Raw genomic sequence first — 14,542 nt, forward strand, 5'->3', positions numbered from 1 at the left:
CCATACAGCCCAAACCAATCGTATTAAACCAGCGCAGATATGTTTCCATTTCTTTCCCCTGATCCGGACGAAATAATCATTATCGAGCAATCGATTCTATGCAACAGAAGCTGGATCACCACTCTGTATCGTGTAGTAATGCCTACTTTTAGAATTTCGCGCGAAAACAGACGCATTTTCTTCGCGCCAGTGGTAGTGAGATCTTTCTAGCGTGCGAGGGTAAGTTTTACTCCTACGAATTGAATGTCAAAAATGCCTACATTGAAATTTTGACAAACTTTTTTACGCTGAAGGTCTACTGGTGTTTGTCTGATAAGCAATATCGTATGTTTTTCTCAGTCATGCCCATGTCGAAAAAGAACCTGTAGGCTAACCTACCTTCAGTTGTTATTGTTAACGTTAACGTTACAGCAATTCTGTAGAGTAATGTTAATTTTTTGGTTATGGACGGTGTCGTGTTTTTCTATAAACCACTGCATAACGTCTCGTCTGCTCTGAATTATTGCATTTGTATCGTAGAGTTAATAACACTATGGGAATACACGGGCTTGCAAAGTTGATTGCAGACCATGCAGCCGCAGCCATCAAAGAACAAGACATCAAAAGCTTCTTTGGTAAGTTCGATAGATAGTTATAGGATGTAACCGTGTAACCTGTTTGTTAAGCATAACCTTGGTAGGTCAGAGCAGACAATTAACAATAATTGAGTAAAGCCTCTCCTTATGGCCTTGAATTGCAAAAAACTTCATCTTGCATTTATTGACAAGGCATGCCTAACGTTTGCACTTTTCTCGTTGTGTTAACACCCAGGCCGAAAGATTGCTATTGATGCATCGATGTGTATCTACCAGTTTCTTATCGCGGTAAGACAAGACGGCAATGTTCTACAGAACGATGATGGAGAGACCACAAGGTACTGAAAGCACGTGTCTTACATTGATTGTACACTCCGGATGTACCGTACATCTGTTTAACAAAGTGAACACTTGTGTGTTATCAGAGCCCGTTTACGGAGAGCCGGATCACTCCCTATTAACTCCATTGTACCTGCAATCTGTTGCAGTTCCGCTAGGGTCGATCACGAATAAGTGCAAAAACAATGGGGGTCTATGGAGCTAGACGGCTAAATGTGTCTCTTTCACCTGGTTGTCGTTGAGAAATTGAATATTTGATTGTGGTTTCTGCAAGCTCAATATGGATTATAGGTCAAAAGTTGAATGAACGAGTAGTCACGTCCTTTCGATTTCTTACAGGTTAGGTCGTTGTTGCCCACAACACACTAGCTTTCTGCTAATGAATGACGTCATTGACACATTTGAAAGGCTTTTTAGAACAAATAAGTGACTCAAAAAATATAATACTCAGCGGTTTGTATTTTCTCTGCCCCCTCTTTCGACTGCAACATTCGAATTTCTGGGGGGAAAATTATATCCCGAGAAAAGTGGATTTGAGCGGTACAGCTCCATAGGCCTCCATTCATTCTGCACTTATTCGTGAGCGCCCAGGACTCCAGACTAACTTTTTGCACTGGTTGCACTGGTGCACCTAACTTTTTTTCTTAGGTGCACCAGCACAAAAGTTAGGTGCACCCAAATTTTCAACCACATCACATTTAACACCACAGCAGGTTCACTTTTTTTCATTAATTACTGTCCTATATAGGTTGTCCTATGACTTATGATTTACAATTCTACAAGAAAAGTAACTTAATGAAGTGTTGGTGCTTTAGGTGCTTCACTGAGCTGAAATTTAAACTTAAAAACATCTCAAGATTAGGGCTGGGACAACGCGTCGACGTAATCGATGACGTCGACGCAAAAAATACGTCGACGCAAAATATGAGCGTCGATTCGTCAAGCATAACGTGTGCTGCTAAATATTTTTAATTTTACACCTTCAGTGTTTTCCATACGTTGACTAATCTGTGGCTGGGCACCACGAAATCAAAACCGGCCACCACACATTGATGTTCTATGTTGTAGGCCTACTATTTAAATTAAAGATAAGCTAAAATAATTTCATTGAGCTGCACTTTTTACTCACACAGCCTTTCCTCGCCCCGCCCGCTCTGTCTCGTAACGAGCCCGCTGCTCCTCCTCATAGACGCTCCTCCTCTGCATGTGCATTTAACAAAATATTCACGATTGTTGTTGCCACATAGAAGCACTGCATAGAACACAGTGGGCTAAATTGCTATTAAATCCGCTTAGCATCGTGACCATGCTGCACAAATTTGTTCAAAACTGCTGCATTAAAGTTAAAGTAAATTCTGCTAAGGTCTTATCACAACATAGTACATTGAGGAGACTAAACTAAGTTAAGTTACAGTATGCAATCAAGCAGTATCTCAAAGCTAACGTTAGAATACTGTTTGGATGTCAAGTTTAGCATGCTTACTGCTTGGTGCTTGTATTCGTTACTCATGCAGGGCTCATTTTATTGACTCTGAATGTTTGCAAAATCCCGATGTAAATGGAAAAGTGTTTTCCAAGACTCAAAAGTGCTTGTCCAAAGGAGAAGAACAAACCGTTATTTGAACTAACTACGTTATGAATTGCATCCACACATCAGCAGCCTTTTAACTGTGTTAAACGTCTTAAAATGACAGGCACTCAATTAGACAAACACTACTGAACTTTATTGAATGCTACCTCTGACTAAGAATGCATTACTTTGCACTTGTATAGTCTTTTATTTTGGAATCTTAAGAGCAATAAACATATATTGCAATGTTAAAGAATTCATGTTTTTTCATTCAGATATAGTTTAAAGAATTCATGTTTTTTCATTCAGATGTATAAGTTGCTATTAGTGAATTAATGGGGAGATAATCGATAATCGAATCGAAATCGAATCGAAATCGACTGAAAAAATGAATCGTTAGATTAATCGATGCATCGAAAAAATAATCGCTAGATTAATCGTTTAAAAAATAATCGTTTATCCCAGCCCTACTCAAGATGTATTAAATAAAAATAACAGTGAATAAATTAACAGTGCACGTATTTTAAGGGCTTCAAACTGCACATCTCATGGCTCAATGTTTTACATACTATCCTTCATGATCTTTAGGCCTTGGCTAAACCAGCTCGCCATGCTAGCATCTTCCGTAGAAATGTATTTGAGCACAATTTAAAGATATGTTCCAAGTAGCCTGGGGGATTTTTATGTGATTTTGCAATGATGATTGCAATAATCGTTTGACAGCCCCACAATGCAATTTACTTTTTAATTTTAGTATTTTTAAATTTTCAATAAGAACATGGTTAATGCAGTAACTAAATGGTAGGTCTATTATTATAGGCTATTGCAATGACTTGCCATGCTCGATCTAAATGTGTCCATTCAATTCACCGTACACAATGACCACTGTATACATGCAGGGAATATTCTGGCTTTAAATGTAGCAGCGATATTCGGTTTGCGCCAAATACCGGATTAAATTGATTGATGCCATCAGAATGAGTTTACACAACTCGCGCGCAAAACGAATATTGCTGTTAAAAACCGGGTTACTCCCTGCATGTAACTGCGGTCAATGACTCACTCCTTTTCGGCGATATCTGTATCTCTGTCGTTCGGTCAAGTGGCATTCCTGTACGTCGGGTTTACGTTCAAACAATTTTTCTGGTGAATAATTATTTCGGACTGAACTTGGTGAAGGGAAGTTTCACTAGGCCTATCGTAGGCAACGATAAACTTGATCATCATCTCTGGCTCGTCTGATCGGTTTGCTGCTGCCAGCCGCTGAAAGGCAGTGGGGAGAGGGGACATTTATCCTATGTGACCACACTGTAATACAACTACATCCACTCTGTTTATCTGACGGGTCTCTGACCTCTTTCTCTCTCTCTCTCTCTCTCTCTCTCTCTCTGCAGCACACACATTTTCAAATTTACACACAGGCACTGGGCCACGGCCAATCAGAGGGGAGGTGCCGCCCTTCACCATCTGTGATTTGTTTAAACCACGATATTGGCCAAATATGTGTCTGTTATTGAACCAAAGGTAGAGTTTCAATGCGGACACTTTTTCCTCTCTAGAACGGTGCGACCTCCGATTTTTTTTTTAGTCGCACTTTTGAAAAATTAGGTCGCATATGCGACCAAATTGGTCGCACTCTGGAGCCCTGGCGCCCTCATGTGGAACCAGAAAAGGAACTGCAACCAGTTCAGAAACCGGAAGTTTCCCGAGAGTGGCGGTTCTCCCCTTATTAGACATTCTCTGGTGTTATCAACTGCGGTCATCTCAGCCGTTGTTCGTTTAGCCGTCATTTGACTTTATTTTTAAGTCTTCTTCTGACATTGTAACAACGCGACACTGAGCCCAAAGCAGTTGAGAAAACAGCGATACGACATTATGCGTTTACTTCCGAGTTTCAAAATAAAAGTTAGAAAACTGAACAACTGTCAACGACTATGCAACGAAATGAACTACGTCTATAGGGCCTACGTTTGACACATTTCTGCATAAATTACTGCTATTCTTGAGGTAAGTGACACAAATTCATGACGAAACATGATAAATACGGTACTCATGACGAAATCCTAATCTGAGAGCATTTCATAAAACGGTGGTATAATTATGTTATGATAATATAAGCTATCTTTATGCATGACACAAATTCATGATGAATCTGGTAATCATGACGAAATCCTAATTTGAGCACATTTCATAAAACGATGGTACAACTTAGGGACCGTTCGTTATTTATAAACGGGGTCACCGGAGGGATTTTGAGTGCTTCGATCAAAAGTTGCATGACCCTCCCCTGACTGCTATATAATTTTCAACGACCCTCCAACAGCATTTTCAAAAATGACATGACCCTCCCCAGCCAATTGTCTACGTCTTGTGCCGACGCTCTTACGCGCTATGAAAACACATCAACATATCCTGCCCTACCCTACCGCCCTAAAACCAACCTCTGCTTTCTGATCTTACACATCACACTTCACCAAGATGGTGGCCATTTCAGTAGATTTACTCACTAACATTGTTGTGGAAACACAATAAGCATGGAAAGTAAATGCACACTTCCTGCAACTGCATTAGCCTACTTGAAAAGTTACTCCTCTAGTAAGTATTCACATAAAATAAAACAATAAAGCATTGAGACCATTCAACAAAGCACACTGGGTAATAACAAATTCAACACATGAACTTATTGCTATGGACTCGTCTCTAGGCTTCCTCAGTCATTGTAAAGCTACCGAAGCTGAACATTATCCAAAACTCAATTTCTCAGACGAGCATCAATTTGGGAGCTTGCTACACTCCTTCCTTCTCAAATGACTTGAAAAGTCCGTTTGCACAATTTCACAAATAATCACAGGCACCGAAAAATACCTAACATGGCAACTTTTTCCGGGTTTATCATTTGAACGTTTCCCCGCTGTCTTGCCGTTTTAATATTTTCCCGTAGAATATCCCATATTACTGTAATACTCTCATAACATTAGTCCTGCATTCTGGCCTGTCTCTGTGTTGTCCTGTTGTTACCCCTTGCCCTTCCAGAGAAACAGATGTATTCAAATCATCGTTTTGCTTGCTTGAATGCGAACTCAGAGTGATGTTAACCTAGGCCTATTTACAGTTTTTCTCAGTCGCTTTGGTGCTTTTTGCAGATCAGAATGAAAATTCTCATAACTATTAGTTCAACCTCCACAACATTTAGTCATTTGTGCACATTATAGTAGCAAATTCTCCTTCCTCTGAACAAATTGCAAATGCTTTTGGACATGTATCAGTTGCTTTCATACAATTCTCTGCTGTTTTTTAACATTATCATTTGCTTATGTCATGTCAATCAAAATGAACTATACTTATGGATACTGAATAGTCGTTCCCTATAAAACTAATAGTCTTCATTTCATTGCTTGAGTCATTACATACAAAATTGTTGAACTAGTTATCAAATTCTGTCACAATGCTGTAGAATTGCAAAGGGCATACAGTAAAAATGTACATATTCAGTGTCTTGTACTCACTTACTCCCCTAACTACAGCAATGTGTAACTTTACTGTAATTTCAAATGGCTGTACAAGTACTGTATAGTGCTGTCTTGAGCATGTTCAGGTAGTGTCACCGAGTTCTGCCCTTTTTTGCATTGGAAAACACTGAGAGAACTGTCATAATGAAAACATGACAAAGCCATTTGACTATCTTGTTCATAAACGATGGTGTCGAGACTTCTCATTTTGATGACACTGACAGTTTCATTGACATGAATACGTGCTTTTGAGGAATGGACTATCCATTTTGAGCAAGTGACATGCTTTTGCAGGTCATCCACTAGGTTTTGCAACTGCTGTGCAAATGTTAATAGTGATGTGAGAATAGCACCAAAGCGACTGAGAAAAACTGTAAGTTAACGACGTGGTTGTCGTGAGAGCACGATTCATTAGCACTTGCAGTGTTCGGCCGTAGGCTATGCCTACGTGCGCACCTGCCAGGCTACTCGGCTAGACAAAGAATTCCCCCTGTATATTCACTCCAAGTTGGCCTACCATAACTTACCAACTACACTGTAGACCATAAACTGGCTATTTATATGACCAAATGTATTTGTTCAACTTTTATGAAGCAGAATTACGCACTGCTACTTGGAACGTAACACATTTTTGTTGGCAGGAGAGAGAATGACAGCGAATAACAAATTGCACTTGTTGCTGGTTACCAATAAATACTATATATTTTTTTGCAAACAACAAAAAAAGAAAGGATGGAGATAGCAAAGCTAGATATGGGCATGAACAAAGTCAATTGGTAGAAATGCTTGTCAAAACGTGAGGAGCTGGATGTGTGGATGAATGAAGCACAAGTGCTTTATGTTAAGCATGCACACTGTTTAAAGTTAGGCTACACGGTAATCTACAAGTAAACCAAAGTTAAATTTAGCTTTTTTAGGGCTGGATAAAGTTGACCAAATGGATATAGGCTGTTAGGCGTGAATAAAGTAGGCTACTTTGTTGCTCCAACCCTTCCAACGTTAATGGGGACAAATGTTGACATTTTCCGTATTTTGCGTGAGAAACCCGGGAAATCTCCCTTATTTTCATTGTTCAATGTTGACAGAGCTATGGAACGAAAGAGAACGTTATATGGCGACAGAAATCAACAATCAAACAAGCCACTTTGATTTTTTGCTGTTTTCATTAATACAAAAGATGGGTGACCCTCCCTCCTAGACAAAAAAAAGTTAGGTGACCCTCCCCTCAACAAAGAATAAAAATATATGACCCTCCCCTATTTTCCTCCGGTGACCCCGTTTATAAATAACGAACGGTCCCTTATGTTATGACATAAGACAGCTTCATGCATAAACGACACCAATCATTATTGCATGAATAAAATGAAAATAATAACCAATATGACACCTGAGACAGAGACATGGTAGAAAGATATTGTTTTAGTCAATCTAAGTAACACAGAACTTTGCAATGCATGCTGGGTAGATAATCTAAAATAATACTTCAGACTCAATAAAGGGTTGCTACTGGATATGGATTGGAAATGAGAAAGTCAAAAGTAGATTATGCTGATTTAAACGTCTGATGCCCGGTGGGTGCTACACATTGGTGGTTGTTAGTGATGTTCCCCCTTCACTGTGAATCGCTTTGAGTGTTGTGGAAAGCGTTGTATAAATGTAATTTGTTGTATTCTCTGCCTGTTATTTCTGCCAGTATTCTCCTCCTCCAGTTACCAACTGTTCAGAGTTAATGTTTGTTTTTTTAACCTCAGCCATCTTGTGGGCCTGTTCTATCGGACCATCCGCATGCTGGATAATGGAATTAAACCTGTCTACGTGTTTGATGGCAAACCCCCACAGCTGAAATCTGGAGAGGTGCGTAGCATTTACTCAGCTCTTCACAATTACCATACAACCACCTTAACAAATGCACACTGTCAAACTTAGACTGCTTAAGCAATTTTTGATGTCAGTTTCACACTGTTCTTTGTCTGGCACTGCCGATGGACACCAGTTGTATTCTTCGTGGTGTGGGTGCAGTTAGGGAGTAATTGATCAACATTATATTGAAAATGAATTGAATCAGCTCAAAGATCATGAGATGGACACAGAACGCATTACACTGTAAAACTAGGTTGGGTCCTCTGTGTATTGCCCTTTCTGTGTATTGGCCTCTACAAGGGTCAGTGGTATGTTGTTTTTGCAAAACAAAATGTAAAGTAATCATCTTTTATTTGCTGGGGACAGCTGGAAAAGAGAACGGAGAGGAGAGCAGAAGCTGAGAAACAACTTGCCCAGGCCCAGGAGGCAGGTAGGTCTGAGAGAGTGCTGATCTTGAAAGTTCCACCTTCCTGAAACTTCACCCCATCTTAATAATAAATACAAAAAAAAACTTTGACCATTTGGGTGTTTTAATTGACTGTTTCTCAGGTGAGCAGGAGAACATTGACAAGTTCACCAAGCGTCTTGTGAAAGTCACAAAGCAGCACAATGACGAATGCAAGAAGCTGCTCTCGCTAATGGGAGTCCCATATGTTGAAGTGAGTTTTGGGTAAAACCTTAACCCGTGTCACTCTGGGAGCCTTGCTGTAAATTTAGACAACATTGTTTTTGAAATTGTTCAGTAAATTAGCTTTAGAGAAAGAGTACATGTTAACAATTACATCATTTATTCATTTAGCAGATGCTTTTATCCAAAGCGACATAATATGTCAATTATGTTATAAGAGCCACTGTCCCCAAAGACTCGGGGTGGAAGCCGGGTTAAAAGTGCTAAGCTGTCAGCATGGACAGGAAGTAAAGCATTGTTCTCTTCTTGTTTAGGCTCCCTGTGAGGCGGAGGCCAGCTGTGCTGCCCTGGTGAAGGCTGGGAAGGTGTTCGCCACGGCAACAGAGGATATGGACGGATTGACGTTCGGAACCAACGTCTTGCTGAGGCATCTCACAGCCAGCGAGGCAAAGTATGGTCACTCTCAGTGCACTGCACTATAGATCCGTTCAATGTGTTCCTAGAGGGTTTTTCGTTTGAAATGTTCAAAACCAGCACAGCTAGTTTGAAATGAAAATGAATTGGACTTTAGCATAATGCTCTACAATGTTGACTTTTTAAAGACTTGTTGTTTTTTTGTCCCCAAGTTACCATTACCTCAATATCGTTTTCTGTGCCACCTCTGTTCAATGCACATATTCATGTGATTAAAAGGGTCTAGACATACTGCCAACCACTTGTGTGGTTGAAAGGGTCTGGACATACTGCCAACCACTTAACACACAGTGTTATATAGATCAGCAGAGCACTGTATGGAAACATACACACTGTAGACTAATAATACTACTAAGATTACATTGTGTTTATAGCCGCTTATTACTATAACTGCCCTAAAGGATCAGTTATGCTCAACGTTAAAAATGGATACAAATACAGACGGAAGCTTCTGTCCATAGTCTGCATTCATAATGTCTGTTTTTTTTGCCCATTTACTTCAAGCTTATGGACACAAACAAAATGGATCAACGTATGAAACGTATCCATTTCTGTATGGAAAGGGAGCATAAACAGGCTTATTAATTACAATGTTACCAGCAAGTGGACTGCAGCATATTTATCAAGCTTCTCTACTCTCACACTTCATATCCATGGATATTTTAATTTCCACAGGAAACTACCCATTCAGGAATTTCATTTCAGTCGCATTCTACAAGAAATTGGGCTTTCACATGAACAGGTATTTCTCTGTCCGCATGTTACTCCATGATCACCTTGCAGATGCAAATGTTTTGTGTTTAATCAATCCTCTCACACTTGCAGTTTATAGACTTGTGTATCTTACTGGGCTGTGACTACTGTGGGACCATCAAGGGTGTTGGACCTAAGAGGGCAATTGACCTGATCAAACAACATGGCAGCATTGAGGAGATTCTGGAGAATATTGACCTCAAGGTAAAGCCAACGCCATCTTAATATACATAACAGGATGTAACGGGAATGACTTACTGTTTGAGTCCACAACCCCTGTGTTTGTTGGGGGCAGGGTAACTACCAAGTAGTGAATGCTGGTGTAAAGCCTATGGTACGGTCCCGCGTCTGTGTCCCGCGCACGCGGCACTGGTCAGCGCGTGACGAGAATTGCTTCATTTTTACAGCATGCGTCGCGTCTTTGAGTCGACCGAAATTTAAGACCACGCGTCAAAGTGACGCGTAGACTGCGCATGTGTGAAACGGAACTGCTGTAAACACTCCCCTCCAGTTAGGTGGACCACATAGAAGAACAACACTTAAACGTAGAAACAAACCTAGACAGAAGAAGACTTGTTTGGTTACCATAACGACGATGGAACAGAGCGCCTGTCCTCAGCTTGCCTGGCTTTGAGTTACGTGAGACACCACGACATGGAGTCAACTTCGACCGATGTAAAGCCACAATCCACAGATACATTCTTTAACATTATATTTAACGGTCACTTTACCATCTATGGTGTAGAACCCAAAGTATTTCAAGACACCACATTTTAGATGAGTTGGGGACGTAATTATTTGTCTGCTGGCCGTTCTGTGCGTTACCTTTGATTGTCGAAACAGGGTGGCTGCTTGGGCTCATTGTGGCTACTGGCTATTATATTGGCTTGATTTGGTCATGAGCCCTGGATCATATAGCACTGAATGAGATGGCAAACAATAAAATAAAACTAATCATAGACTGTAGAAATGCGCTACACAGCACTAAAAAACGTATAGTTTAATTATAGTTCGACTACGGATATTTCACGTCACGTCATGTTCGAATAAAAAGTGACAGCCCTACTCCCTGCATAGAGAGCTGACATGACTTCGGATTAAATGCATCTTTTAAAAATGAGCGTATGCTGAAATCAAATCGCGAAACCCAAAGCCAATTAAAGGTATCTATCTACAACGCTCAGGCGAAACCCAGTAACACTTGCTGATCGAGATGCATTCTCGCCTGTTCCGTATATAATGCGTTATCAATAGTGATTATAATAATAAAGGGAATGTAGCCTACCTCTCCCAGGTGCAATCATTATCACCTAGCCTACTCCTGAACAATGCTGAACTCAATCTCGAAACTCGCCTGTCAACACCGGATAATGCGTTATCATAATAATAATTGAAGGAATAACCTAGGCTACCTCTCGCTCTAAATACACCCATTATCACAGTGAGACATTATACATTATGAACACAAATAGTTACTTCAAAACTTTTATTGACACGTCATATTTACAGGTTTTTGGTTCATACTTTTTGGTATGAGGCAGGTGTGAAGACTCAATAAAAATTTAATTGAGGACATCTGTACGCACAACTCTTTCTTACCATGACACTGCAGCATGTGTTCAGAAAAATGTCTTTACTTTGTATCGCACCAATATTGCTGCCCTCGCAGCACCGAGTCACTTAGCTACAGGCTAAGTAGTTCTAGCCTAATAAGCAAGTAGGCTAAGCTAGTCTCTCAGCTATACCAACAGGTGTGCTGTGTGTGTTCTGGTGGATGATAAATGGAGCGATGCGATGGGCCAGCGTATCAAACTTCCCAGCAGACAGGCGAACGTACTCGTGGTGCTTTTTCCTTCATCAGCTCTTCCTTCGTTCAGTGCTCGCACATCCCAAGTTCTTTTCTTCAGGCGTTTCAGGCTTCTTTGGTGGTTGTGTCATACTTTCAGGCTCGACGTACCGCCCCCAGTTGGTGGGGCAGAGTATCACAGTTAATCCGTAGTGCGCAGGCGCTAACCTTAACGATTTAACGTGCATTCAGGACAGCAGAAATTGGAGTATGCTTCACGTCCACGGCAAAAATGACTCGCGTCTTGGACACGCGTAAAATGTGACGCAGGACCATGCCAGAGCCTTAAGTGTCTTTAGGATGGTGTTGAACTGATTGGTAGGTTGCATTTACAGACTGACCCAAACTCTTTCCTTTAATGAAGTTTATTGGGCAGAGATGAATCATGAATCATGGTTTCAGATTGTTGACACACCTCAAGGTTACATCTCAAGGTTAGCTCAAGAGACTGAGATTAGAGAAATGTTTTTATATTAACCCACACACCATAGATATAGATGATCTGTTAAACAATGGTGTTAAAGTGGAATGTCATTAGTAAAAAGACAACAAAACAACAAAATGAATCTGTGATGGCCTAGTTAATATGAAAATATTTTGGCGGTCTTAATCTTATTTATGGTACCACTTTACATGATGCTGGTATTGTTTTCCTCATCATATCGGACCGTGAAACTGCTAGGATGCCATGTCTTGCATGCATCGTAAGATGGAGCCAGCTCATATTGCCATGCCAAGGAATGTTATCAGGTGTTACTGCATGTACACACCGCTGCCAACTTCTAAAAACGCTCTGGAAGCCCCGTTTTGGCAGCTTGAACCTAGTAGCAGCTAGTAGATATTCCAGACACCTGCTGGAATGTATCCCTACATAAATTAACTTCATTTGATATTAAACATTACTTTATCAAGAAGCGATACAAATGTGAAATTGGGCTTGCCTCAATTTTGAATGGTCATCTGGCCACTACCTCGGAAAATATAGCCTGTATATCTCTACTAACCATAACTTAATCATGTAACATTACTCAGCCTATTCAAATAGCATTTCGGGCACCATGTTCATGTTATTGATTCTCTATATATCACTCATATAGACCTTGAGCAAGTATTACGTTTCTGCAAACACTTAACTACTTGACTTGACCTCTCATCCTCGTTATCAAAAACGGTAAACGGAACAAATGTTTCGTAGAAATAGGGCTTGGTATCGTTCAAAATATTGTAATATGGTGCCAATTTCGATACCTTGGTTTCGATGCTGGTTTAAAATTATACTTTTTCTGATGCCATATGTTTGTAAATCAATTTCAACAACAAAAATACATTCTTCTTTAATGGTGAAACAACTTAACATAAAAATACAAACTTTGTAAAGACATTGCTGTATAGGCCTACTTAACATCTGCAGTATTAAAGTGAAGAAATGTAAATGTGGCCTATTAGATTAGTGCAATTTTTTTTTAATGAAAACTGCTTTTCACATAAGTGGCATTTCACTTTGTTGGCATCCACTTTTAATGAAGTGGAACCACACTTTAATTTCTTTGGCACTACGTGAAAAAAAACAATACACCTCTCCAGACAACACACCTCTTTGTATACAATGTGTCCATACTTTTTCCTTTTTTTCCTATGGCAAAATAACGCAGAGTTTGGATAATCTCGCCTGCCAAACTATCGATAATATAGAGGTCTGAAATGCAGTCAGACGTTTTGCCCTACACACATTTGTCATCTAACGTAGTGGTTTTTGAGTTGAGAGTTAATAGTAAAGGAAACAGAGCCCTCAAAAGTTGAGGTACCTCCACTTGAGGTAAAACAAAACAACCATGTTTTTTTATATCTTTGATATGTCTAGTTTATAAAAAATAAAAAAATAAAAAAATTTTTACTGCACAACTAGTTTTTTTGGATGGTATTTCAATCCTCCCCAAAACTGGAACTTGTGAAAATTCCGGATTCTGAAAAAAGGACATTATTTGCTTTGTTCCATATATCTTTGGAAATAATGATCAGATACTCTCCAAATGTGGACTGTATGTCCACAGGTAGTTGGTTCATATAATGAAATGATAAATTAACCATTTATGAGTATGTAGCAAATACCGGTACATATTCTTCAACATACATGGAATGTAGGCGGAAATTGAAAAGGTACAAAAGACAATAAATAGACAGAAATCACCATTAAATGTAATTTACAAGTACTAGTTTATTAATTATGGCGCTCCATGTATGCCTTGCCGGCCAGCATCTTAGTATATAAGTATATACACTCTTTTGATCCCGTGAGGGAAATTTGGTCTCTGCATTTATCCAAATCCATGAATTAGTGAAACACACTCAGCACACAGTGAGGTGAAGCACACACTAATCCCGGCGTAGTGAGCTGCCTGCAACAACAGCGGCGCTCTGGGAGCAGTGAGGGGTTAGGTTCCTTGCTCAAGGGCACTTCAGCCGTGCCTACTGGTCGGGGTTCGGCAACCCTCCGGTTACAAGTCCCAAGCGCTAACCAGTAGGCCACGGCTGCCCCTAACTGAACTTACACTTGCCTACACAGCCTGCACCTTGGATCTTGCCTTGTATGGTAGACCCCAGCCTCTATTGATCTTATACTCAGGGCCTGCTCTTGTAGCCTGGCCCCATCCATCTAGATCTTCTTTCAGAGACTGCTAGTCTAAGCTGTGCGAGTGGATAATTGGACCCAGTGAGGTGGTGTAAATAGCAAAGAGAAGGGACCCTAGCAACGAGTTCTGGGGCATACCTGTGGATATAGGTACTGATATGCGGAGAGTTGTCCTAGACAGAACACATTGAACAAGTCTGTGAAGTAGGATTCAAACCAGGAAAGTGCTGAGCCAGAGATGCCCATGTTTGAGAGTATGGAAAGAAGGATACAGTGGTTAACAGTACCGAAGGCAGCTGATGAATCAAACAGGATGAGGACCTCTGGCTTCTTTTAAAGATGCCCTGCCACACGTATTT

The 14,542-nt window shown here is 40.3% G+C and overlaps 1 protein-coding gene across 2 annotated transcripts in view; it reads left to right on the plus strand.

The window, feature by feature from the left end:
- The window catches only part of fen1 (flap structure-specific endonuclease 1), a 36,452-nt gene that overhangs the window by 979 nt on the left and 20,931 nt on the right, over positions 1 to 14,542 (plus strand). Inside the window, exons 1-9 of one of the 2 annotated variants that reach the window (XM_076291078.1) lie at positions 118 to 219; positions 520 to 614; positions 811 to 913; positions 7,745 to 7,847; positions 8,220 to 8,283; positions 8,403 to 8,512; positions 8,796 to 8,932; positions 9,631 to 9,697; positions 9,781 to 9,912. In XM_076291078.1, coding sequence (XP_076147193.1) covers positions 533 to 614; positions 811 to 913; positions 7,745 to 7,847; positions 8,220 to 8,283; positions 8,403 to 8,512; positions 8,796 to 8,932; positions 9,631 to 9,697; positions 9,781 to 9,912 — 798 coding nt within the window. In that variant the 5' untranslated portion in view covers positions 118 to 219; positions 520 to 532. Of the gene's footprint in view, positions 1 to 117; positions 220 to 519; positions 615 to 810; positions 914 to 7,744; positions 7,848 to 8,219; positions 8,284 to 8,402; positions 8,513 to 8,795; positions 8,933 to 9,630; positions 9,698 to 9,780; positions 9,913 to 14,542 lie in introns of those variants that run through there. The other variant, XM_076291077.1, reaches the window with a different exon arrangement.

The sequence above is a fragment of the Alosa pseudoharengus genome, unplaced genomic scaffold (genome assembly GCF_046254945.1).
Source record: "Alosa pseudoharengus isolate Yale_2024_CS ecotype anadromous, Long Island Sound unplaced genomic scaffold, YU_APseudo_1.1 YU_APseudo_1.1_scf_18, whole genome shotgun sequence".
In the NCBI taxonomy this organism is placed as follows: Eukaryota; Metazoa; Chordata; class Actinopteri; order Clupeiformes; family Clupeidae; genus Alosa; species Alosa pseudoharengus.